Source organism: Xiphophorus maculatus, chromosome 8 (assembly GCF_002775205.1).
Source record: "Xiphophorus maculatus strain JP 163 A chromosome 8, X_maculatus-5.0-male, whole genome shotgun sequence".
In the NCBI taxonomy this organism is placed as follows: Eukaryota; Metazoa; Chordata; class Actinopteri; order Cyprinodontiformes; family Poeciliidae; genus Xiphophorus; species Xiphophorus maculatus.
The window spans coordinates 4388405-4416335 of NC_036450.1; the positions used below are offsets into that span (position 1 = coordinate 4388405).

At 42.0% G+C, this 27931-nt stretch overlaps 1 protein-coding gene across 2 annotated transcripts in view; it reads left to right on the plus strand.

Moving 5' to 3' along the window:
• The first annotated feature begins 1458 nt into the window (after nucleotides 1-1458).
• LOC111609421 (NACHT, LRR and PYD domains-containing protein 3-like) overlaps nucleotides 1459-27931 on the plus strand; it is a 33073-nt gene continuing 6600 nt past the window's right edge. The window contains exons 1-13 of one of the 2 annotated variants that reach the window (XM_023337868.1): nucleotides 1459-1493; nucleotides 1628-1744; nucleotides 3451-3567; nucleotides 5291-5410; nucleotides 7133-7252; nucleotides 8962-9075; nucleotides 10786-10899; nucleotides 12609-12722; nucleotides 14433-14552; nucleotides 23925-24003; nucleotides 24165-24390; nucleotides 24555-26346; nucleotides 26784-27860. In XM_023337868.1, coding sequence (XP_023193636.1) covers nucleotides 1692-1744; nucleotides 3451-3567; nucleotides 5291-5410; nucleotides 7133-7252; nucleotides 8962-9075; nucleotides 10786-10899; nucleotides 12609-12722; nucleotides 14433-14552; nucleotides 23925-24003; nucleotides 24165-24390; nucleotides 24555-26346; nucleotides 26784-26961 — 3147 coding nt within the window. In that variant the 5' untranslated portion in view covers nucleotides 1459-1493; nucleotides 1628-1691 and the 3' untranslated portion in view covers nucleotides 26962-27860. Of the gene's footprint in view, nucleotides 1494-1627; nucleotides 1745-3450; nucleotides 3568-5290; nucleotides 5411-7132; nucleotides 7253-8961; nucleotides 9076-10785; nucleotides 10900-12608; nucleotides 12723-14432; nucleotides 14553-23924; nucleotides 24004-24164; nucleotides 24391-24554; nucleotides 26347-26783; nucleotides 27861-27931 lie in introns of those variants that run through there. The other variant, XM_023337867.1, reaches the window with a different exon arrangement.

The following is a 27931-nucleotide window of genomic DNA, read 5'->3' on the forward strand; positions in this document are numbered from 1 at the left end:
CTCTCTGCTGCTTGATCTGACTCTGACTTTAAATTCAGGTTGATGATTGAAATGAAATCAGGGTTTCAACCTGGATCAGCAGAACCTCCTCAGCTGATCCTGGTTTTAAACAGAGACTGTCCTCACTCTGCTCACCACACTAACATAATGATCAATGATTATATAGGAGCTTCAGGAATAATCTGCATTAGAACAATGTGTGGTTTTAGCTGCAGTACTGTGGTGATGTTAAGAATTATAGTTTAGTTTAATGTTTCTGATTATTTTCTGCTTGTAATTATATTCTGACCAGTTACAGCAGCAGGAAGCAACCAGCTGTTCTTTTCTCTGGGCTCATTTCTCCTCATGACTCCATCATGAAACATTTTCATCAGAACTTCTCTCCTGTCTCATGAAGATTTATCAACCTGCCTCTGATTTCACTGCAGACCTTCTACTTCCTGGTTCTGCTGCTCTGAAAGAAGAAACTACAAACCAGGTGAGCTGTCATATAATCACTTATGCAACATTTATAACACTTTGACTTTGAACTCATGTTGTTTATGTCAGGTAAAAGTCCAGTTCTGTTGTGTCTCTGTACAGGTGTGGCATTAGTCTGGTTCTCCTGCGGTTCTGTTGGGTTTCAGTCTGTTGTTCAGATATTCGTCTTCAACTCTTTGGACAGTTTGAACAAACTGTAAGTCTGTTTTGTTTTCTACTTGAAGTTAATCTACAGAAACTTTTCTACTTGTTTCGGTTCTCTGACATTTAGATAAAATGTTCCCTTTAAAATTCAGCTCAAAGTTTCATCTCTGCTGTTTGAAAGCTAATCTACAGGATTATTAAATTAGTGATGAATTGGAAGAAAAACATGATGAAAGTTGATGTTTCTTTATTTTATTCTTTAAACAAAATCATTCATCATTTTATTTCCAGGAATAAAACTCCAGTCTCAACCATTAATGTCAAACAAAAGAGTTTCGTTTCTGCTTTGTTTCAAATTGAAATATTATTCTTAAAATGTCTTTGATTCAGTCAGATTATTAAACAGTTGAACTTTGATAGAGCAGATAATCCACTTGTTCATGTCACACTTGTTGTAGAGATTATTAATTAACTAACTAAAATACTTCCTGTTCAGGTTGAATCAGTGAATGTAAATGTTGCTCCATGTCTCCATCTAGTGGACTGATAGTAGAAGTGCAGCAGCTGATGGCAGCTTCCTCTGCCTCTCTGCTGTCTGACTGCATTCACCTGACACTGATATGAAGCAGAGAAGAAGAGCCAATCAGAGGAGGAGCAGCTGATCTTTTTCCAGCTCTAATGATGTAAAGGATGATCAGAGTTGATGTGCAGATGAATGATGTGTGTTTCCTCTGCAGGTGAAGGTAGAAAGTGTGTGTGAGCTGATGTGAATTCAGCAGCATGGATCAGTGTGAGGACAGAGAGGAGGGAGTCCCTCCCTCTAAAACCACTCTGTGTGGGGAAGATGAGAGCCAGAGCAAAGGTCAGAGGTGAGGTCACCATCTCTAACTGTCCACAGCCCTTTTCACACAGCGTTCACTATATCAGGCCAGAACAGACGTGGTGATGAAGCTGCTGCTGCTCCTCTTTGCTGATTAAGTTTTAATCATCATGTTTCTGTCAGGATCCATCAGAGACTCAAACCAGAACCAGAACCAGAACCCAGCTCTGTGTCCTTTAAAAGCGACATGTCAAAGGATGCGATTTACTTTAAATCTCCTGGATCTCCACCATCAGAGAGGTGAGCTGTTTCTAACTGCTGTAACTGTTCAGTTTATATCTGTTATTATGACCATCCAATATTAATTTAACACACAAACACAAAAGTCAGAAGTGAGTTTAATTTCTAGATTGATATTTGGATTGTTCTCTAAATATAAATGTAATTTATTTTCCAGACAGAGTAATGCTGAAAGAAAAAGGCTTTTATGAATTAATTTTATGATTCCAGTTTTATCTCTGTGGTTCAAAGATCAACATAGTGGATTATTAACCATTTCCACAGTTAAGCTAAATAAATATCTCATGTGGATATCTTTCAGAACGACATGTTCTCTAACTTAACATTCAGTTCTGATTGAATCTCCATCAGATCCTCCTTGGATGGTCAGAGTGGAAATGATTCCTGGTTCTTCTCCATGTCAGAGCTCAACACTAAGATCACCAAACTTCTCTCAGTCATTTCAAACCAACATGTTTGTCTCAGAAACAGATTTTTCTGCTCTTTAAACAAGGCTGGACATTATTCAGGAGGATCAATGATCAGAATCATGTCATTTACTATTTTTACCTGTTAAATTATAATCATATTAACATAGGCTATTCAGCCACATGGTTTAGTTATTATTCACCTAGTTAAACCATGAATCCAGATCTCATAACACATAAAGCAGATAAACTTCTAACTTTTTCTCCACAGTGATAAAAATCACTGACTGTGGCCTCAATAACTTATAATAAATTAAATTAAACGACTTCACTGAAAATACCAGCAGTTCAGCTGCTGGGATCTGAACATGCAGCCTCACAAATTCCTCCTGGTTGCATCTGCAGAGAAATCTGCGCAAGTTCATCAGTCATTTGGATCTGTCTGCAGGGGCGCCGCCAGGAATCTTGGGCCCCATGACAAAAAATTAAATTGGGGCCCCATGCAGCTGCTGTTAAAAATTTGAGTCTATTTGACCCATAAAAAGAGTCACAATTTTAAAGGCTTGCTACTGCCTTGCTTTGTTTGGTCCAGTACTGATACTAGCACAATATTTACTGCTCATGAATTTTACATGAAACAGTCCACATACAGTATGCAAGTAGGTTGCTTAAATGTTTTCTATTAGTTCTAGATACTGAAATGTCTCTCCCCACCAGCAACAGTGAAACACGATGTGCAAAATATACATAAAACAATTCAGACTTCTCAAAAAATGCTATGTAGTTGCATTTTATTCAAGCTGCAGTATATAACTTTAATAAAAAATATGTTTTCTCCATATTTGTTAAAGTTGTCACCATGTTGTGACAGTTTGTTATGAAACAGATAATCTGTGAAAAAAAATCAATCTCCTCCTCCTCCTCCCTGAACTACTACTGTTAGCTTAAGTAATGCACCATTCTGACCAAAAACAACCAATCAGAACCAGGAGGAGGGTCTTAGCGCTGTCAATCAATCTCATTCATTCACCGCTAAATGTGCTAATGGTAGAGAAACATCTTATCATTACGGGAAAAATGTCTTTCTGCTGTCATTGGCAAGTTTGCTAACTAGACTGAGCATTCACAACAGGCTATGCTAGCTGCAGCATAGCACAGAGCGAGAGGAGGGAGGATGAGCAGCGCCACATGAGATTGTGATTGACAGCAATAAAACTCACATGCCATAGATTGGTTGTTTCTAGATAGCAATGGGAAAAGACTAATCAGATTAAGTTTTAATCATCATGTTTCTGTCAGGATCCATCAGAGACTCAAACCAGAACCAGAACCAGAACCCAGCTCTGTGTCCTTTAAAAGCGACATGTCAAAGGATGCGATTTACTTTAAATCTCCTGGATCTCCACCATCAGAGAGGTGAGCTGTTTCTAACTGCTGTAACTGTTCAGTTTATATCTGTTATTGTGATCATCCAATATTAATTTAACACACAAACACAAAAGGCAGAAGTGAGTTTAATTTCTAGATTGATATTTGGATTGTTCTCTAAATATAAATTTAATTTATTTTCCAGACAGAGTAATGCTGAAAGAAAAAGGCTTTTATGAATTAATTTTATGATTCCAGTTTTATCTCTGTGGTTCAAAAATCAACATAGTTCAAAGATCAACATAGTGGATTATTAACCATTTCCACAGTTAAGCTAAATAAATATCTCATGTGGATATCTTTCAGAACCAGATGGTCTCTAACGGACCATCTGGTTCTGATTGAATCTCCATCAGATCCTCCTTGGATGGTCAGAGTGGAAATGATTCCTGGTTCTTCTCCATGTCAGAGCTCAACACTAAGATCACCAAACTTCTCTCAGTCATTTCAAACCAACATGTTTGTCTCAGAAACAGATTTTTCTGCTCTTTAAACAAGGCTGGACATTATTCAGGAGGATCAGTGATCAGAAACATGTCATTTACTATTTTTACCTGTTAAATTATAATCATATTAACATAGGCTATTCAGCCACATGGTTTAGTTATTATTCACCTAGTTAAACCATGAATCCAGATCTCATAACACATAAAGCAGATAAACTTCTAACTTTTTCTCCGCAGTGATAAAAATCACTGACTGTGGCCTCAATAACTTATAATAAATTAAATTAAACGACTTCACTGAAAATACCAGCAGTTCAGCTGCTGGGATCTGAACATGCAGCCTCACAAATTCCTCCTGGTTGCATCTGCAGAGAAATCTGCGCAAGTTCATCAGTCATTTGGATCTGCCTGCAGGGGCGCCGCCAGGAATCTTGGGCCTCATGACAAAAAATTAAATTGGGGCCCCCATGCAGCTGCTGTTAAAAATTTGAGTCTATTTGACCCATAAAAAGCGTCACAATTTTAAAGGCTTGCTACTGCCTTGCTTTCTTTGGTCCAATACTGATACTAGCACAATATTTACTGCTCATGAATTATACATGCAATAGTCCACATACAGTATGCAAGTAGGTTGCTTAAATGTTTTCTATTAGTTTTAGATACTGAAATGTCTCTCCCCACCAGCAACAGTGAAACACGATGTGCAAAATATACATAAAACAATTCAGACTTCTCAAAAAATGTTATGTAGTTGCATTTTATTCAAGCTGCAGTATATAACTTTAATAAAAATATGTTTTCTCCATATTTGTTAAAGTTGTCACCATGTTGTGACAGTTTGTTATGAAACAGATAATCTGTGAAAAAAGATCAATCTCCTCCTCCTCCTCCCTGAACTACTACTGTTAGCTTAAGTAATGCACCGTTCTGACCAAAAACAACCAATCAGAACCAGGAGGAGGGTCTTAGCGCTGTCAATCAATCTCATTCATTCACCGCTAAATGTGCTAATGGTAGAGAAACATCTTATCATTACGGGAAAAATGTCTTTCTGCTGTCATTGGCAAGTTTGCTAACTAGACTGAGCATTCACAACAGGCTATGCTAGCTGCAGCATAGCACAGAGCGAGAGGAGGGAGGATGAGCAGCGCCACATGAGATTGTGATTGACAACAATAAAACTCACCTGCCATAGATTGGTTGTTTCTAGATAGCAATGGGAAAAGACTAATCAGATTAAGTTTTAATCATCATGTTTCTGTCAGGATCCATCAGAGACTCAAACCAGAACCAGAACCAGAACCCAGCTCTGTGTCCTTTAAAAGCGACTTTTCAAAGGATCGTCCCATTGACTTTAAATCTCCTGGATCTCCACCATCAGAGAGGTGAGCTGTTTCTAACTGCTGTAACTGTTCAGTTTATATCTGTCATTATGACCATCCAATATTAATTTAACACACAAACACAAAAGTCAGAAGTGAGTTTAATTTCTAGATTGATATTTGGATTGTTCTCTAAATATAAATTTAATTTATTTTCCAGACAGAGTAATGCTGAAAGAAAAAGGCTTTTATGAATTAATTTTATGATTCCAGTTTTATCTCTGTGGTTCAAAGATCAACATAGTTCAAAGATCAACATAGTGGAATATTAACCATTTCCACAGTTAAGATAAAAAATATCTCATGTGGATATCTTTCAGAACCAGATGGTCTCTAATGGACCATCTGGTTCTGATTGAATCTCCATCAGATCCTCCTTGGATGGTCAGAGTGGAAATGATTCCTGGTTCTTCTCCATGTCAGAGCTCAACACTAAGATCACCAAACTTCTCTCAGTCATTTCAAACCAACATGTTTGTCTCAGAAACAGATTTTTCTGCTCTTTAAACAAGGCTGGACATTATTCAGGAGGATCAGTGATCAGAATCATGTCATTTACTATTTTTACCTGTTAAAATATAATCATATTAACATAGGCTATTCAGCCTCATGGTTTAGTTATTATTCACCTAGTTAAACCATGAATCCAGATCTCATAACACATAAAGCAGATAAACTTCTAACTTTTTCTCCACAGTGATAAAAACCACTGACTGTGGCCTCAATAACTTATAATAAATTAAATTAAACGACTTCACTGAAAATACCAGCAGTTCAGCTGCTGGGATCTGAACATGCAGCCTCACAAATTCCTCCTGGTTGCATCTGCAGAGAAATCTGCGCAAGTTCATCAGTCATTTGGATCTGTCTGCAGGGGCGCCGCCAGGAATCTTGGACCCCATGACAAAAAATTAAATTGGGGCCCCGTGAAGGTGCTGTTAAAAATTTGAGTCTATTTGACCCATAAAAAGCGTCACAATTTTAAAGGCTTGCTACTGCCTTGCTTTGTTTGGTCCAATACTGATACTAGCACAATATTTACTGCTCATGAATTTTACATGCAATAGTCCACATACAGTATGCAAGTAGGTTGCTTAAATGTTTTCTATTAGTTCTAGATACTGAAATGTCTCTCCCCACCAGCAACAGTGAAACACGATGTGCAAAATATACATAAAACAATTCAGACTTCTCAAAAAATACTATGTAGTTGCATTTTATTCAAGCTGCAGTATATAACTTTAATAAAAAATATGTTTTCTCCATATTTGTTAAAGTTGTCACCATGTTGTGACAGTTTGTTATGAAACAGATAATCTGTGAAAAAAAATCAATCTCCTCCTCCTCCTCCCTGAACTACTACTGTTAGCTTAAGTAATGCACCGTTCTGACCAAAAACAACCAATCAGAACCAGGAGGAGGGTCTTAGCGCTGTCAATCAATCTCATTCATTCACCGCTAAATGTGCTAATGGTAGAGAAACATCTTATCATTACGGGAAAAATGTCTTTCTGCTGTCATTGGCAAGTTTGCTAACTAGACTGAGCATTCACAACAGGCTATGCTAGCTGCAGCATAGCACAGAGCGAGAGGAGGGAGGATGAGCAGCGCCACATGAGATTGTGATTGACAGCAATAAAACTCACCTGCCATAGATTGGTTGTTTCTAGATAGCAATGGGAAAAGACTAATCAGATTAAGTTTTAATCATCATGTTTCTGTCAGGATCCATCAGAGACACAAACCAGAACCAGAACCAGAACCCAGCTGTGTGTCCTTTAAGAGCGACTTTTCAAAGGATCGTCCCATTGACTTTAAATCTCCTGGATCTCCACCATCAGAGAGGTGAGCTGTTTCTAACTGCTGTAACTGTTCAGTTTATATCTGTTATTGTGACCATCCAATATAAATTTAACACACAAACACAAAAGTCAGAAGTGAGTTTAATTTCTAGATTGATATTTGGATTGTTCTCTAAATCTAAATTTAATTTATTTTCCAGACAGAGTAATGCTGAAAGAAAAAGGCTTTTATGAATTAATTATATGAATCCAGTTTCATCTCTGTGGTTCAAACATCATCTAACATAGTGGATTATTAACCATTTCCACAGTTAAGATAAAAAATATCTCATGTGGATATCTTTCAGAACCAGATGGTCTCTAATGGACCATCTGGTTCTGATTGAATCTCCATCAGATCCTCCTTGGATGGTCAGAGTGGAAATGATTCCTGGTTCTTCTCCATGTCAGAGCTCAACACTAAGATCACCAAACTTCTCTCAGTCATTTCAAACCAACATGTTGGTCTCAGAAACAGATTTTTCTGCTCTTTAAACAAGGCTGGACATTATTCAGGAGGATCAATGATCAGAATCATGTCATTTACTATTTTTACCTGTTAAAATATAATCATATTAACATAGGCTATTCAGCCTCATGGTTTAGTTATTATTCACCTAGTTAAACCGTGAATCCAGATCTCATCACACATAAAGCAGATAAACTTCTAACTTTTTCTCCACAGTGATAAAAATCACTGACTGTGGCCTCAATAACTTATAATAAATTAAATTAAACGACTTCACTGAAAATACCAGCAGTTCAGCTGCTGGGATCTGAACATGCAGCCTCACAAATTCCTCCTGGTTGAATCTGCAGAGAAATCTGCGCAAGTTCATCAGTCATTTGGATCTGTCTGCAGGGGCGCCGCCAGGAATCTTGGGCCCCATGACAAAAAATTAAATTGGGGCCCCGTGAAGGTGCTGTTAAAAATTTGAGTCTATTTGACCCATAAAAAGCGTCACAATTTTAAAGGCTTGCTACTGCCTTGCTTTGTTTGGTCCAATACTGATACTAGCACAATATTTACTGCTCATGAATTTTACATGAAACAGTCCACATACAGTATGCAAGTAGGTTGCTTAAATGTTTTCTATTAGTTCTAGATACTGAAATGTCTCTCCCCACCAGCAACAGTGAAACACGATGTGCAAAATATACATAAAACAATTCAGACTTCTCAAAAAATGTTATGTAGTTGCATTTTATTCAAGCTGCAGTATATAACTTTAATAAAAAATATGTTTTCTCCATATTTGTTAAAGTTGTCACCATGTTGTGACAGTTTGTTATGAAACAGATAATCTGTGAAAAAAAATCAATCTCCTCCTCCTCCTCCCTGAACTACTACTGTTAGCTTAAGTAATGCACCGTTCTGACCAAAAACAACCAATCAGAACCAGGAGGAGGGTCTTAGCGCTGTCAATCAATCTCATTCATTCACCGCTAAATGTGCTAATGGTAGAGAAACATCTTATCATTACGGGAAAAATGTCTTTCTGCTGTCATTGGCAAGTTTGCTAACTAGACTGAGCATTCACAACAGGCTATGCTAGCTGCAGCATAGCACAGAGCGAGAGGAGGGAGGATGAGCAGCACCACATGAGATTGTGATTGACAGCAATAAAACTCACATGCCATAGATTGGTTGTTTCTAGATAGCAATGGGAAAAGACTAATCAGATTAAGTTTTAATCATCATGTTTCTGTCAGGATCCATCAGAGACACAAACCAGAACCAGAACCCAGCTGTGTGTCCTTTAAGAGCGACTTTTCAAAGGATCGTCCCATTGACTTTAAATCTCCTGGATCTCCACCATCAGAGAGGTGAGCTGTTTCTAACTGCTGTAACTGTTCAGTTTATATCTGTTATTGTGACCATCCAATATAAATTTAACACACAAACACAAAAGTCAGAAGTGAGTTTAATTTCTAGATTGATATTTGGATTGTTCTCTAAATCTAAATGTAATTTATTTTCCAGACAGAGTAATGCTGAAAGAAAAAGGCTTTTATGAATTAATTATATGAATCCAGTTTCATCTCTGTGGATCAAACATCATCCAACATAGTGAATTATTAACAATTTCCACAGTTAAGATAAATAAATATCTCATGTGGATATCTTTCAGAACCAGATGGTCTCTAATGGACCATCTGGTTCTGATTGAATCTCCATCAGATCCTCCTTGGATGGTCAGAGTGGAAATGATTCCTGGTTCTTCTCCATGTCAGAGCTCAACACTAAGATCACCAAACTTCTCTCAGTCATTTCAAACCAACATGTTTGTCTCAGAAACAGATTTTTCTGCTCTTTAAAGAAGGCTGGACATTATTCAGGAGGATCAATGATCAGAATCATGTCATTTACTATTTTTACCTGTTAAATTATAATCATATTAACATAGGCTATTCAGCCTCATGGTTTAGTTATTATTCACCTAGTTAAACCGTGAATCCAGATCTCATAACACATAAAGCAGATAAACTTCTAACTTTTTCTCCACAGTGATAAAAACCACTGACTGTGGCCTCAATAACTTATAATAAATTAAATCAAACGACTTCACTGAAAATACCAGCAGTTCAGCTGCTGGGATCTGAACATGCAGCCTCACAAATTCCTCCTGGTTGCATCTGCAGAGAAATCTGCGCAAGTTCATCAGTCATTTGGATCTGTCTGCAGGGGCGCCGCCAGGAATCTTGGACCCCATGACAAAAAATTAAATTGGGGCCCCATGCAGCTGCTGTTAAAAATTTGAGTCTATTTGACCCATAAAAAGCGTCACAATTTTAAAGGCTTGCTACTGCCTTGCTTTCTTTGGTCCAATACTGATACTAGCACAATATTTACTGCTCATGAATTTTACATGAAACAGTCCACATACAGTATGCAAGTAGGTTGCTTAAATGTTTTCTATTAGTTCTAGATACTGAAATGTCTCTCCCCACCAGCAACAGTGAAACACGATGTGCAAAATATACATAAAACAATTCAGACTTCTCAAAAAATGTTATGTAGTTGCATTTTATTCAAGCTGCAGTATATAACTTTAATAAAAAATATGTTTTCTCCATATTTGTTAAAGTTGTCACCATGTCGTGACAGTTTGTTATGAAACAGATAATCTGTGAAAAAAGATCAATCTCCTCCTCCTCCTCCCTGAACTACTACTGTTAGCTTAAGTAATGCACCGTTCTGACCAAAAACAACCAATCAGAACCAGGAGGAGGGTCTTAGCGCTGTCAATCAATCTCATTCATTCACCGCTAAATGTGCTAATGGTAGAGAAACATCTTATCATTACGGGAAAAATGTCTTTCTGCTGTCATTGGCAAGTTTGCTAACTAGACTGAGCATTCACAACAGGCTATGCTAGCTGCAGCATAGCACAGAGCGAGAGGAGGGAGGATGAGCAGCGCCACATGAGATTGTGATTGACAGCAATAAAACTCACCTGCCATAGATTGGTTGTTTCTAGATAGCAATGGGAAAAGACTAATCAGATTAAGTTTTAATCATCATGTTTCTGTCAGGATCCATCAGAGACACAAACCAGAACCAGAACCCAGCTGTGTGTCCTTTAAGAGCGACTTTTCAAAGGATCGTCCCATTGACTTTAAATCTCCTGGATCTCCACCATCAGAGAGGTGAGCTGTTTCTAACTGCTGTAACTGTTCAGTTTATATCTGTTATTGTGACCATCCAATATAAATTTAACACACAAACACAAAAGTCAGAAGTGAGTTTAATTTCTAGATTGATATTTGGATTGTTCTCTAAATCTAAATTTAATTTATTTTCCAGACAGAGTAATGCTGAAAGAAAAAGGCTTTTATGAATTAATTATATGAATCCAGTTTCATCTCTGTGGTTCAAACATCATCCAACATAGTGGATTATTAACCATTTCCACAGTTAAGATAAAAAATATCTCATGTGGATATCTTTCAGAACCAGATGGTCTCTAATGGACCATCTGGTTCTGATTGAATCTCCATCAGATCCTCCTTGGATGGTCAGAGTGGAAATGATTCCTGGTTCTTCTCCATGTCAGAGCTCAACACTAAGATCACCAAACTTCTCTCAGTCATTTCAAACCAACATGTTGGTCTCAGAAACAGATTTTTCTGCTCTTTAAACAAGGCTGGACATTATTCAGGAGGATCAATGATCAGAATCATGTCATTTACTATTTTTACCTGTTAAAATATAATCATATTAACATAGGCTATTCAGCCTCATGGTTTAGTTATTATTCACCTAGTTAAACCGTGAATCCAGATCTCATCACACATAAAGCAGATAAACTTCTAACTTTTTCTCCACAGTGATAAAAATCACTGACTGTGGCCTCAATAACTTATAATAAATTAAATTAAACGACTTCACTGAAAATACCAGCAGTTCAGCTGCTGGGATCTGAACATGCAGCCTCACAAATTCCTCCTGGTTGAATCTGCAGAGAAATCTGCGCAAGTTCATCAGTCATTTGGATCTGTCTGCAGGGGCGCCGCCAGGAATCTTGGGCCCCATGACAAAAAATTAAATTGGGGCCCCGTGAAGGTGCTGTTAAAAATTTGAGTCTATTTGACCCATAAAAAGCGTCACAATTTTAAAGGCTTGCTACTGCCTTGCTTTGTTTGGTCCAATACTGATACTAGCACAATATTTACTGCTCATGAATTTTACATGAAACAGTCCACATACAGTATGCAAGTAGGTTGCTTAAATGTTTTCTATTAGTTCTAGATACTGAAATGTCTCTCCCCACCAGCAACAGTGAAACACGATGTGCAAAATATACATAAAACAATTCAGACTTCTCAAAAAATGTTATGTAGTTGCATTTTATTCAAGCTGCAGTATATAACTTTAATAAAAAATATGTTTTCTCCATATTTGTTAAAGTTGTCACCATGTTGTGACAGTTTGTTATGAAACAGATAATCTGTGAAAAAAAATCAATCTCCTCCACCTTCTCCCTGAACTACTACTGTTAGCTTAAGTAATGCACCGTTCTGACCAAAAACAACCAATCAGAACCAGGAGGAGGGTCTTAGCGCTGTCAATCAATCTCATTCATTCACCGCTAAATGTGCTAATGGTAGAGAAACATCTTATCATTACGGGAAAAATGTCTTTCTGCTGTCATTGGCAAGTTTGCTAACTAGACTGAGCATTCACAACAGGCTATGCTAGCTGCAGCATAGCACAGAGCGAGAGGAGGGAGGATGAGCAGCGCCACATGAGATTGTGATTGACAGCAATAAAACTCACCTGCCATAGATTGGTTGTTTCTAGATAGCAATGGGAAAAGACTAATCAGATTAAGTTTTAATCATCATGTTTCTGTCAGGATCCATCAGAGACACAAACCAGAACCAGAACCCAGCTGTGTGTCCTTTAAGAGCGACTTTTCAAAGGATCGTCCCATTGACTTTAAATCTCCTGGATCTCCACCATCAGAGAGGTGAGCTGTTTCTAACTGCTGTAACTGTTCAGTTTATATCTGTTATTGTGACCATCCAATATTAATTTAACACACAAACACAAAAGTCAGAAGTGAGTTTAATTTCTAGATTGATATTTGGATTGTTCTCTAAATCTAAATGTAATTTATTTTCCAGACAGAGTAATGCTGAAAGAAAAAGGCTTTTATGAATTAATTATATGAATCCAGTTTCATCTCTGTGGATCAAACATCATCCAACATAGTGAATTATTAACAATTTCCACAGTTAAGATAAATAAATATCTCATGTGGATATCTTTCAGAACCAGATGGTCTCTAATGGACCATCTGGTTCTGATTGAATCTCCATCAGATCCTCCTTGGATGGTCAGAGTGGAAATGATTCCTGGTTCTTCTCCATGTCAGAGCTCAACACTAAGATCACCAAACTTCTCTCAGTCATTTCAAACCAACATGTTGGTCTCAGAAACAGATTTTTCTGCTCTTTAAAGAAGGCTGGACATTATTCAGGAGGATCAATGATCAGAATCATGTCATTTACTATTTTTACCTGTTAAATTATAATCATATTAACATAGGCTATTCAGCCTCATGGTTTAGTTATTATTCACCTAGTTAAACCATGTATCCAGATCTCATAACACATAAAGCAGATAAACTTCTAACTTTTTCTCCACAGTGATAAAAATCACTGACTGTGGCCTCAATAACTTATAATAAATTAAATCAAACGACTTCACTGAAAAGACCAGCAGTTCAGCTGCTGGGATCTGAACATGCAGCCTCACAAATTCCTCCTGGTTGCATCTGCAGAGAAATCTGCGCAAGTTCATCAGTCATTTGGATCTGTCTGCAGGGGCGCCGCCAGGAATCTTGGACCCCATGACAAAAAATTAAATTGGGGCCCCATGCAGCTGCTGTTAAAAATTTGAGTCTATTTGACCCATAAAAAGCGTCACAATTTTAAAGGCTTGCTACTGCCTTGCTTTGTTTGGTCCAGTACTGATACTAGCACAATATTTACTGCTCATGAATTTTACATGAAACAGTCCACATACAGTATGCAAGTAGGTTGCTTAAATGTTTTCTATTAGTTTTAGATACTGAAATGTCTCTCCCCACCAGCAACAGTGAAACACGATGTGCAAAATATACATAAAACAATTCAGACTTCTCAAAAAATGTTATGTAGTTGCATTTTATTCAAGCTGCAGTATATAACTTTAATAAAAAATATGTTTTCTCCATATTTGTTAAAGTTGTCACCATGTCGTGACAGTTTGTTATGAAACAGATAATCTGTGAAAAAAGATCAATCTCCTCCTCCTCCTCCCTGAACTACTACTGTTAGCTTAAGTAATGCACCGTTCTGACCAAAAACAACCAATCAGAACCAGGAGGAGGGTCTTAGCGCTGTCAATCAATCTCATTCATTCACCGCTAAATGTGCTAATGGTAGAGAAACATCTTATCATTACGGGAAAAATGTCTTTCTGCTGTCATTGGCAAGTTTGCTAACTAGACTGAGCATTCACAACAGGCTATGCTAGCTGCAGCATAGCACAGAGCGAGAGGAGGGAGGATGAGCAGCGCCACATGAGATTGTGATTGACAGCAATAAAACTCACCTGCCATAGATTGGTTGTTTCTAGATAGCAATGGGAAAAGACTAATCAGATTAAGTTTTAATCATCATGTTTCTGTCAGGATCCATCAGAGACTCAAACCAGAACCAGAACCAGAACCCAGCTGTGTGTCCTTTAAGAGCGACTTTTCAAAGGATCGTCCCATTGACTTTAAATCTCCTGGATCTCCACCATCAGAGAGGTGAGCTGTTTCTAACTGCTGTAACTGTTCAGTTTATATCTGTTATTATGACCATCCAATATAAATTTAACACACAAACACAAAAGTCAGAAGTGAGTTTAATTTCTAGATTGATATTTGGATTGTTCTCTAAATCTAAATTTAATTTATTTTCCAGACAGAGTAATGCTGAAAGAAAAAGGCTTTTATGAATTAATTATATGAATCCAGTTTCATCTCTGTGGTTCAAACATCATCCAACATAGTGGATTATTAACCATTTCTGTCATGTTGGATTTTAATTTCCTTGCCCATATGCAGGTGCGCACAGAAGAACAGATTTTTACGGTTACGAGGGTTTGTTTTAATGAGGTAGAATTGAGACTGGGGGACGTCAGGAGGGAACGAGAGTCCAGGTAGGTTCGAGGGTCCCGGGCCGCAGCGGATCAGAACTGTTTGGAGGTGCCAACCAACGAGACGCGCCTGACCGGTGGGGTTCCAGGCTTGGCTCCGGGAAGCGGGATCAAGATCTGAGAGGTAACGAAGAGAAAAAGGACAAAATGACTGGACAATACTTAACATGGATTTTGCGAGAACTTAAGGCTGAGTCTGACCAACAAGTGGTAACCATCGAGCGATGACTGGTGGTTCCACCGCTTCTTAAGAAGCCAGCCGCTGGTTACCGGAATCCAATGCAGGTGCGTCAGGCTGTCAAACTCCTCCGCGTAGCTCGTCTCTGGAAAGATCCCTCACTCCAACCTGAATCCTGACAGTACCCCCCCTTCAACGACCGCCACCTGGCGGTCCAGCGACGCTCCTGGGCCTGGAGGCGTGAAACTCACGTAGAACCGACGGGTCCAGAATAAACGATCTGGGAATCCAGGAGCGCTCCTCCGGGCCGTACCCTGTCCAATCCACCAGATACTGAAATCCTCGTCCTCGCCGACGGACATCCAGAATCTTATTCACCGTATAGGCTGGAGCTCCATCGATGATGCGGGCGGGGGGAGGGGAGGCAACCGGAGGACACAGCGGGCTAGTCCTCACCGGTTTCAACAAGGAGACATGAAACACGGGGTGCACCTTAAGAGAGGGCGGGAGCTTAAGCCTCACCGCAGAAGGGTTTAACACCTCCCGAATTTCAAAAGGGCCCAGAAATCTAGGGGACAGCTTCCGAGGCGCGGCCTTTAGGGGAATATCCTTAGCTGAGAGCCAAACCCTCTGACCAGGACTATAGAGAGGGGCCGGCTTCCTTCTCCTATCCGCAAAGCGGCGGTTCAGGGCAGCGGTGCGATGCAAGGCCGCTGCGGCGGCCTTCCAGATGCGCTGACATTTGCGGATGTGGCCGTGGACCGAGGCAACTGCATTCCTCGGTTCGTCAGAGGGCAGGAGAGGGGGCTGATACCCCAGAGAACACTGAAAAGGGGAGAGACCAGACGCAGAGGAAATGTGACAATTGTGTGCATACTCAACCCAGGGCAGATGGACGGACCAGGCGGAGGGGTTGGAGGAGCACAGGCAGCGGAGCGTAGACTCCACTTCCTGATTCAGACGCTCGGTTTGCCCGTTGGTTTGAGGATGATACCCTGAGGACATCGATACCTTGGCCCCCAGCGCGCCACAAAACTCCCTCCACACTCTGGACACGAACTGGGGCCCCCTGTCGGACAGGATCTCTGAGGGAATTCCATGAAGCCTGAAAACATGTTTAATGAGCAACATGGCGGTCTCCAAGGCCGACGGCAGTTTCTGAAGGGGAACCAGGTGACAGGCCTTGGAGAACCGATCAACAACGGTGAGAATGACCGTAAAACCCTTTGAGGGCGGGAGGCCAGTGACAAAATCGAGTGCAACATGGGACCAGGGACGTGCCGGGATGGGTAAGGGTTGCAGGAGACCACAGGGCGGCTGGTGCAGGGACTTGTTTCTCGCACAGGTGGGGCAGGCTGAAACATACTCCTTCACATCCCTGTGAAGGCACGACCACCAGAAGGAGCGTCGGATAAGAGCCACGGTCCGACTGGTGCCAGGGTGACCAGAAAAAGGAGAGGCGTGGGCCCAATGGATTAAACGGGGACGAACAGAGAGGGGAACATAGATACGGTCCGGAGGGCCGGTGCCCGGATCAGGATCAGACTGTTGAGCTGCGATTACCTGATCAGAGATGTCCCAGGACACCGCCCCCAGGACGCAGGAACTCGGGATTATGGTGTCCACGACAGGAGCTTCGTCGTCCGAGGAGAACTGTCGGGAGAGAGCATCCGGTTTCACGTTCTTCGATCCAGGTCTGTAAGAGATGAGGAAGTTAAACCGGGAGAAGAAAAGGGACCACCTGGATTGCCGTGGGTTCAACCGCTTGGCTGCCTGCAGGTAGGACAGGTTCTTGTGGTCTGTCCATACTACGACCGGAAGTGCGGCTCCCTCCAGCCAGTGGCGCCACTCCGCAAAGGCCAGCTTCACCGCCAGCAGCTCGCGGTCACCCACATCATAATTCCTCTCCGCGGGCGACAGGCGGCGAGAGAAAAAGGCACAAGGGTGCAGCTTGTGATAGGAGGGCGAAACTTGGGACAAAACCGCTCCCACCCCAGAATCGGAAGCATCCACCTCCACCGTGAACTGCTGAGCGGGGTCCGGTTGAATCAGCACCGGGGCATCCGCGAACTTTTGCTTCAAGACCGAGAAGGCTGCATCCGCTTCCGGAGTCCAAGAAAACTGGGACTTGGTGGAGGTAAGACAGGTCATGGGTCCCGCGGTCTGACTAAAGTTGCGGATAAACCTCCGGTAAAAGTTGGCGAATCCCAAAAACCTCTGTAACTGCTTACGAGAGGCAGGAGTCGGCCATTCCAGCACCGCATGAATCCGTCCCGGATCCGGCTTCACCCGCCCACTCTCTAAAATGAACCCCAGGAACGAGATGGATGGCACGTGAAACTCGCACTTCTCTGCCTTGACATACAAACTGTTCTCCAGCAGGCGCTGGAGGACCAACCTGACGTGTCGTCTGTGCTCTGTCATGTTCTTAGAAAAAATCAGGATGTCATCCAAGTAAACGAATACAAACTCGTCCAAATAATCCCGCAGCACGTCATTAATCAGGGATTGGAAAACGGCCGGGGCGTTCGTCAACCCGAAGGGCATGACCAGGTACTCGAAGTGGCCCACCGGGGTTTTAAAGGCGGTTTTCCACTCATCGCCCTCCCGTATACGCACCAGATGGTAAGCGTTCCGTAGGTCCAACTTAGTGAAGACAGTGGCGCCTTGTACGGGTTCGAAAGCTGACGAAAGGAGGGGGAGGGGATACTTATTCTTGATCGTGATCTGGTTCAAACATTTAAAATCAATACATGGTCTGAGTGAGCCGTCTTTTTTTGAAACAAAGAAAAACCCGGCCCCTAACGGGGACGTGGACGGGCGAATAATGCCTGCCGCCAGTGACTCGTTAATATAAGTTAGCATGCTCTCTCTCTCTGGCCTCGATATATTATACAGTCGACTGGAGGGCAACGGCGCGCCGGGAAGGAGATCAATAACACAGTCGTAGGGGCGGTGGGGCGGGAGCGAAAGTGCTTTATTTTTCCTAAACACCGAGTGCAGATCATGGTATTCCGGAGGAATTCGAGACAAATCCTGCTTTTCCTCTTGGTCCTCCCGGGTGACGTCACACCGAGGATTCGGCCGGGCCGACTGTAGGCAGGTTGCGTGGCAGGACCTACTCCACGCGTCCACTCTCTCCTCAACCCAATTAAGGTGGGGATTATGCCGTCTCAGCCAGGGGAAACCCAGAACCAGAGGAGACTGTGGGGAGGGAAACACAAAAAAGGTCAACACCTCGCGGTGATTGCCTGAGACTATGAGTTCCACAGGTTCGGTCTGTCGATGAATGGTTGGCAGAGTGCCACCATCCAGAGCCTTAACCAGGATAGGCGCCTGAAGCGTGATCGTGGGAATATTCAGTAGCGTTACTACATCCGCATCGATCAGGTTCTGCTCGCACCCTGAATCAATCAAAGCCGAGATGTTTACTGACCTTTGGTTGATGGAGAGGGAGACGGGAAGAGAAAGTCGGGATTTCAAACCGGAGCAACCACCCACCAGGACTCCCGTGATCACTGGTGGGCTCTCCCTTTTAGCCGAGCGGGGCAGGCGGTGACGAAGTGGCCTGTGAGGCCGCAATAGAAGCATGCCCGGGCTTCCAACCGCCGCTGCCTCTCAGTGGGGGAGATCCGTGCTCGACCAACCTGCATGAGTTCATCAGGCGAGAGCGCGTTCGGGGAGGCGTCATCGGAAGTGTCCTGTACAGGGTTGTTTGAAAAAAACACAGGTTTAATTTCCTTCCTGCCCCGAGCCCTTCCCCGAAGCCGGTTGTCGATCCTGATGGCCAGGGAGATCAACCCCTCCAAGTCGGCGGGTTCGTCCCTGCAAACCAGCTCATCTTTAAGTGTGTCATCGAGAGCCTGGATAAAAGCTCCTTTAAGAGCTTCGTCATTCCACCCAGACATGGCGGCTAAGGTACGAAAGTCTATGGCGAATTCAGCTACTGAACGGGAAGCCTGCTTCAGGTTCCAAAGCCGGTAGGAAATCTCAGCGCTGGATTCGGCGTGACCAAAGGTTTGCTTAAACTCGTCGATGAAGGTGTCAAGAGCCGTTTGAGTGAGAGCTATGAGACTAAATTTCGCTTCTGCCCATTTGAGAGCTTTTCCCTTCAACAGTCCAACCATATATGCTATTTTGGCGGAGTCATCAGGGAACGAGCCTGGAGCTCGGGCAAAACCAATAGAGCATTGCAGGAGGAATCCACCGCACTTCCCGATTTCACCTGAATAATGTTCGGGAGTCGGGGGTGAAATTTCCCGGCCCCGGGGCAACCCCGCCGGTTCCGGTGGAGCGGGGGGCTCCGCCCGCGGCGATGGAGCGGGGTTCGCTGCTCCGGCTAAGTTCAGAGGCTGCATGCCGGAAGCCAGTTGTGAAGCTAATTCCGAGACCGTGGTTTTTAGTTGATCCATCATCTGTCCCTGGAAAGTCTGCTGATCCAATAGGGCGTGAAGCATGGCATCATGACGCGCTAGGTGGTCGGCAGGGGTTGGACCGGGTCTTGTGTGCGGACCTGCTGGGTCAACATGGCTCGATGGTTCTGTCATGTTGGATTTTAATTTCCTTGCCCACATGCAGGTGCGCACAGAAGAACAGATTTTTACGGTTACGAGGGTTTGTTTTAATGAGGTAGAATTGAGACTGGGGGACGTCAGGAGGGAACGAGAGTCCAGGTAGGTTCGAGGGTCCCGGGCCGCAGCGGATCAGAACTGTTTGGAGGTGCCAACCAACGAGACGCGCCTGACCGGTGGGGTTCCAGGCTTGGCTCCGGGAAGCGGGATCAAGATCTGAGAGGTAACGAAGAGAAAAAGGACAAAATGACTGGACAATACTTAACATGGATTTTGCGAGAACTTAAGGCTGAGTCTGACCAACAAGTGGTAACCATCGAGCGATGACTGGTGGTTCCACCGCTTCTTAAGAAGCCAGCCGCTGGTTACCGGAATCCAATGCAGGTGCGTCAGGCTGTCAAACTCCTCCGCGTAGCTTGTCTCTGGAAAGATCCCTCACTCCAACCTGAATCCTGACAATTTCCACAGTTAAGATAAAAAATATCTCATGTGGATATCTTTCAGAACCAGATGGTCTCTAATGGACCATCTGGTTCTGATTGAATCTCCATCAGTTCCTCCTTGGATGGTCAGAGTGGAAATGATTCCTGGTTCTTCTCCATATCAGAACTCAACACTAAGATCACCAAACTTCTCTCAGTCATTTCAAACCAACATGTTTGTCTCAGAAACAGATTTTTCTGCTCTTTAAAGAAGGCTGGACATTATTCAGGAGGATCAATGATCAGAAACATGTCATTTACTATTTTTACCTGTTAAATTATAATCATATTAACATAGGCTATTCAGCCTCATGGTTTAGTTATTATTCACCTAGTTAAACCGTGAATCCAGATCTCATCACACATAAAGCAGATAAACTTCTAACTTTTTCTCCGCAGTGATACTGTGATACTGTTACGGTAAATCAAACGTTAGTGCTATCACAATATAGATCCACTTCTGCACCATTGATTCGTTCATGTTAAATTCTCTCGCTGCTGCTCTGTTCCCATGTTCTACTGATCGTCTTGAGCTTAAACTCTGCGTTGTAAGCGTGTCTCTTAATAGGAGCCATTTTGGGGTCTTTACACATAATCCAGTGTGCACCATGCGCTTCTTCTTATACCGGGGAAAATGAAGTTGGCGGCTGTTGTGACCTGTTGTGGCTCAATATTGGTCCATATATAAGGTGCACCGGATTATAAGGCGCACTCTCGGCTTGAGAAAATTGAAGGTTTTTAGGTGCGCCTTATAGTGCGGAAAAAACGGTACTTACTTATTTCTGCTTTGGAAAGTCCTAATTAATTCTTACTTTTCCTTTTTCAGACTACAGATTCAACTTAACCAAGATAGTAATGTGGGTCAGACATTAACATCAAAAAACAGCTTAACTAAATAAACCTTGGGGTCTAGCTTTCACATACAAGTTTATTTTATTGTTTACTTATTGATTTTTATTGTTTTTTGTGTTGTAATCCCCGTACGGGCCACCATTTATGTAGTGCTTTCTGTCATCTATGCTAGATTTAACGGTCCGGGTTCGTAAAGCTCACTGTAACGCCCCACGGTCCAGCCAGTAAAACTGAGTATGTCTGACCCATAAATAAGGACACTTGATAAGGATAAAGAATTTATTTACTAACTCAAGAATGGAAATTAAAATATACCACAGGTATCACTGTGGGAACCGTATTTAGACCTAAATGTATTTTCGTTACCCTTACAAATATTAACACAAATAACAAATAAAGGTCCACGAGGCTTTATCAACCTCTGGGTTGATAAATAGGGACTCTCCCTCTGTGTTAAACAGCTCAAGAGTTCTGAAGTAACTTATTTATAACATTCCGGAACACATAAGGGTTCTTACTTCTAATAACAATGTACATACAATAACTGCCAGTGTTAATGAGTGGGCCCACCAAACAAAATAAAACAAATAAAAGCCGGCAAAATAGTCATTAAAACCCCCCGTTGCAGGCCTGATATTGACTCCACTCACCCCGGGTCCTCAACCCACAGCGACTGATGTAGGTAATTTCCCGACGACTCCTGTCTCCTGATAGCAGTTGAACCCCGCACTACTTTATCCACGAAGGCGAGGAAAATCCAAACCGCGACCCGACGCAGGTGCAGCAGGTCTCTCCCGGTCTCTCCCGGTCCACCGTCTCCTTGGCAAAACCCCGGCCTTCAGCTCACCGAACGCGTCACTCTCGGTCCATCAGCGGTCCTTAGGCCGTTGTCCAACCACTCGGTGGTTGCACAGGTGAGCAAGCTTTTCTTACACAACTGCTCACCCAAAGTCCCAGCAACACTTCACCAAGTCTCCTCGTCAACGTCCTCTCCTCACGCTCTCGTGAATCCTTCTTCTCCTCTCCTTTGTCCCGCCCCCCAGACAATTAGATTTCAGGAGAATAGCAGTCACCCAATAGCAAAGGTATACACAGCACTCTTGTCTGTCACACCTCGTGTTGAGCTGTACTTTCCATATAAACTATACCATATTGTTTGTTCTTAAAGTAACAGAACACCACATTTTAACAACACATATTAACAAGTCTTACTTTTGTTTAAGTTCTTTTTGATGAACTCGTACCCATTTCACCTCCCACCATAAGACTTGGGAATTATCATATCTTACTTTAAGATATTAGTTTACATACATTAAATTTGTTAACCTTGTCATTTTTAAAACAACAATAACACACATTTCTGGGAACCCAGAGGGTTACATACACATTATTCAACTCCTAGCGGTATACATGGAATGCTTATTGAGTATCAGCAAATGTGTATTTGTTTAATGAGGAAGAGTGGGGCCTAAGGACACCCTACATCATTGTTTCTCAATTCTGGTCCTAAGGCCCCCCTGCCTTGCATTTTTGGCTGTTTTCCTTTCTGCCACACACCTGGATTGAATCTGTGGGTGATTAACAGCCTTCTGTGGTATTTGATGGCTGCAGAAGAGGACATGCAATCATCTGAATCAGCTGTTCTGAAATAGAGCTGATCATACTAAAACATGTAGAACAGGGGGGCCTGAGGACTGGAATTGTGAAGCACTGCCCTATATCAAGATATGCATAATTGTTAGAAAGCTTCTTTTCCTCAAGCAAAATGGGCCAAAAAATAGGTTTAAGTTACTCCGAAAAGTCCAAAATTGGAAAGTCTGTCAGACGGATGCAGCACTCTTTAAATTGCTTAGATATTGGGACAGTATCACAGAACCATCAAATGTTTTGCTGCAAATAGTAAACACAGTTGCAAGAAACATGTTGAGAAAGAAAGATGTAAATTAGCTGCAAAAATTGAGAAGAATCAGACATGAAGCTACCAGGAAGCCATTACCTTCCAGTGCTATTATATTCCAGAACTCCAACCTTGAGCTCCCAGAAGTACAAGATGTTCAGAACAAAGAGACATAGCCAAGGTAAGGAAGGCTAAAACCTGACCACTACTGAACAAGACACATAAGTTGAAACATCAAGACGGGGCCACAACATATTTGAAGGCAGATTTTTCAAAGGTTTTGGGACTGATGAGATGAGAGTGACTCTAGACGGCCCAGATAGATGGATGGGCCTGTAGCTGGATCAGTAGTGGCCACAGAGATCCACTTCGCATCAGACGCCAGTTGAAGACAGTATCTTCAAGCAGTGGTGCAGGAACAAGTTTGCATCTTTCAAGAAGACCATGATTTTTATGCAGGACAATGCTCCATTGCATGCATCAAAGTACTCCACTATGTGTCTAGCCAGTAAAAGCCTTAAGGATGAAAGAATAATGAAGTGGTCCCCTTCCTCACCAGACCTAAACTCCATTGACAACACCTTCATCGAGTTCATCGCCATGTTTGGGTGTTGATGATAATAATCTGCTGCTTCCTAGTTCCATGTCAGATTAAAGGTGGACACATTTCCACAACCCACTGTGATATACCTGGTAAAGCAGTCTGGTCCATCAGAACTTGGTTCCTTTGTGCATTGTGAGAGAAGTTCAGCAGGGAAGGAAAGCTTCATGATGTGGTTGGTGAGATCTGCTGGAACTCAACCAAACTGAGCTGATGTGGACCATCAGAGGTTCTTCTAGTTCGTAGATCATCTTACTCTTTCTGACTTTAAATTGTGTTTATGTGATGCTCTGTTTTTCTATATTAAGGACTTTTAATTTGAAATCTTGGTCATTTCATCTGTGAATACTGCTGGATGAATATTTCCTGACTTCATAATTGTTTCTGGTTCCTCCACAGAGTGGACCAGCAGAGCTCAAATGTCCCCAGTGGTCCATCTGCCCAGCAGCATCAAACACAGCTGGACTCCATATTTAGGGTCTGTATGTGTACAAGAACTACTTTTCCTTGAGTTCTGTTCAAAGTCACCTTCATGCTGCACTTTGTAGACCAGAGGACTGTCAGTCTGTCCAACATCCATCTGGTGTTTGGCTCCATGATTTCACTCTGATGTTTCCTTCATCTATTTTTCTGTTCCAGCTGTTGGAGGACAATATTGTCACTTTTGTGAAGAAAGAACTGAAGAAGATCCAGACAGATCTTAGTCCAGATTACCCAGAATGTTCAGAGAGTCAGAGAGATGATGAGGTGTTAGAAGGTGATGATGAAGAACAGAGGGGGAGCAGCAGAGAGGCAGTGATGAAGATCACACTGAACTTCCTGAGGAGGATGAAGCAGGAAAAGCTGGCTGACCATCTGGAGAGCAGTAAGAGCATTTCTTCAAATATTTGAAATGATAGATAAATTATACATTTACTGAAATTTGAAGAGATGGAATCACATTTATGCAAAACATCTTCAGAAGTGATGTAATGAAATTCAAATGATGATTTTTTTTCATATCTGATTTTTGTTATTGTGTTAATTTAGGACATTTTGCTGCAGTTTGTCAACATAAACTTAAATCTGGTCTGAAGAAGAAGTTCCAGTCTGTGTTTGAGGGGATTGCTAAGGCAGGAAGTCCAACCCTTCTGAACCAGATCTACACAGAGCTCTACATCACAGAGGGAGGGACTGGAGAGGTCAATGATGAACATGAGGTCAGACAGATTGAAACAGCATCCAGGAAACCACACAGACCAGAAACAACAATCAGACAAGAAGACATCTTTAAAGTCCCACCTGGAAGAGATCAACCAATCAGAACAGTGATGACAAAGGGAGTGGCTGGCATTGGGAAAACAGTCCTAACACAGAAGTTCACTCTGGACTGGGCTGAAGACAAAGCCCACCAGAACATCCAGTTCATATTTCCATTCACCTTCAGAGAGCTGAATGTGCTGAAGGAGAAAAAGTTCAGCTTGGTGGAACTTGTTCATCACTTCTTTAGTGAAACCAAAGAAATGTGCAGCTTTGAACACTTCCAGGTTCTGTTCATCATTGATGGTCTGGATGAGAGTCGACTTCCTCTGGACTTCCACAACCAGGAGATCCTGACTGATGCTACAGAGTCCACCTCAGTGGACGTTCTGCTGACAAACCTCATCAGGGGGAAACTGCTTCCCTCTGCTCTCCTCTGGATAACCACACGACCTGCAGCAGCCAATCAGATCCCTCCTCAGTGTGTTGGCATGGTAACAGAGGTCAGAGGTTTCAATGATCCACAGAAGGAGGAGTACTTCAGGAAGAGATTCAGAGATAAGCAGCAGGCCAACATAATCATCTCCCACATGAAGACATCACGAAGCCTCCACATCATGTGCCACATCCCAGTCTTCTGCTGGATCAGTGCTACAGTTCTGGAGGATGTGTTGGAGACCAGAGAGGGAGGAGAGCTGCCCAGAACCCTGACTGAGATGTACATCCACTTCCTGGTGGTTCAGACCAAAGTGAAGAAGGTCAAGTATGATGGAGGAGCTGAAACAGATCCACACTGGAGTCCAGAGAGCAGGAAGATGATTGAGTCTCTGGGAAAACTGGCTTTTGATCAGTTGCAGAAAGGAAACCTGATCTTCTATGAATCAGACCTGACAGAGTGTGGCATCGATATCAGAGCAGCCTCAGTGTACTCAGGAGTGTTCACACAGATCTTTAAAGAGGAGAGAGGTCTGTACCAGGACATGGTGTTCTGCTTCGTCCATCTGAGCTTTCAGGAGTTTCTGGCTGCTCTTCATGTTCATCTGACCTTTATCAACTCTGGTTCTGACGTGATGAAAGAAACACAAAGATCTAAGAAATCTTCATTACTTAATAAATCTCACCTAAAGTCTCTCCATCAGAGAGCTGTTAACCATGCCTTACAGAGTCCAAATGGACACTTGGACTTGTTCCTCCGCTTCCTCCTGGGACTTTCACTGCAGACCAACGAGAGACTCCTACAAGGTCTGCTGACAGAGACAGGAAGTAGCTCACAGACCAATCAGAAAACAGTTCAGTACATCAAGGAGAAGATCAGTGAGAATGTCTCTGCAGAGAAAAGCATCAATCTGTTCCACTGTCTGAATGAACTAAATGATCGTTCTCTAGTGAAGGAGATCCAACAGTCTCTGAGTTCAGGAAGTCTCTCCACAGATAAACTGTCTCCTGCTCAGTGGTCAGCTCTGGGTTTCATCTTAGTGTCATCAGGAAAAGATCTGGATGTGTTTGACCTGAAGAAATACTCTGCTTCAGAGAAGGCTCTTCTGAGGCTGCTGCCAGTGGTTAAAGCCTCCAACAAAGCTCTGTAAGGACACAGATTGTTACTGTATTTTTTATAGATAGGAATCTGCTAATTATGAGGAAAATATTCATGTTTCAGTTTATATATTGGTGCATTGTCTCTTCATTGGGGGTGTTGCTCTAAAACGAAACAGACTTCCTTCAGCAGCTGGACATAGTGTTACATATTAAAGCAGCAAAACGTCTCCACTGTTAAAATTAAAATTGGATTAATATAGTTAATTGTGAAAATTTATAATGCTATTTCCAACCTCCTTGTTATCTGTAGTTCAGTCCTTTGAGGCTGGAGGTCCAACTATAGAATGAACCCTAACCCATCAAATGCAAAGGTTGTGTAAAATAAGATAGTTCCTTCTCTGTCCAATAAAAACATTGTTGATTTGAAAGAACATAAATTTTGAGGAATTGTTTAATAACAGATTTTTCTCTCTGTCTCCTCAGACTGAGTTACTGTAACCTCTCAGAGAGAAGCTGTGAAGCTCTGTCCTCAGTTCTCAGTTCCCAGTCCTCCAGTCTCAGAGAACTGGACCTGAGTAACAACAACCTGCAGGATTCAGGAGTGAAGCTTCTCTCTGCTGGACTGAAGAGTCCAAACTGCAACCTGGAAACTCTCAGGTAAAATGTTCTCAATGCTAGTTATTTCTATCCACTAGCTGCTAGCAGAGATTGAAAAAAGTATTTGACCACCCATCCAAATGATCTTAATCAGGTGTTCCAATAACTTCCATGGCCAAAGGTGTATGAAAGTAAGCACCCAGGTATGTAGACTGTTTAAACAAACATTTGTGAAATAATGTGTTGCTCTCAGGAACTCAGTAAATTCCAGAGTGGAACTGTGATAGGATGTGCAACAAGTGTTTGTTTTTTCATGTCCTGGACAACTGAGAACCTATAAATATGTAGAAACTGAATATTTGGTAAGTATCATAACTTAAACTTAAAGCTGAGCACCAGTTTCCTAGAAAAATTTTCAGAATTTATTTTGTGGTTTTAAAGGCTCTACATTGAAGATGATAAGTAATAAAGACATACTTTATTTTGTATTACTATCAGCTTCAATAGCCCCTCTGCTCTCAGCTCACATACGGAGCTGTCGGCTAGTGGTAACACTCAGCCCCTCCAGTTTCAAACTCTTCTTATTAAAGTAAGAGTTAAAGAGTTAAACATAATTGAAATATTAGCAACATTCGACAGAAAAAGGAGCTAAGTCTATGAAAGCAATGTAGCCAGTTTTGCTACTTTTGATTTAAGGCATAATAATGCAGTTTATCATGATTCAGCTGAAGAAATGAAATGAACAAACTGAGGTCTGATTTTTGTTAGTGTGTTTCTTCCTATTGAGCAGTGAAAGTAAATAAAATGTGTTACATGTCTTTTGCTTTAAGTATTTACTTACTGGAGGGTTTTTTGTTTGTGCTGCAGAGCCACAGCTAACAGCTAGCTCCTCACTTCAGCAGCTCTAACGGAGCCTGTGCCATTCAGCTGCTGTTGCTCCTCCTACACTTTGGACTGAACCATTGTTCTAAGAATGGTGGGGGGGGTTCCTTAAAATTAATTTTTGTTCTTTTCTTAGATGAATGGCAGATTTA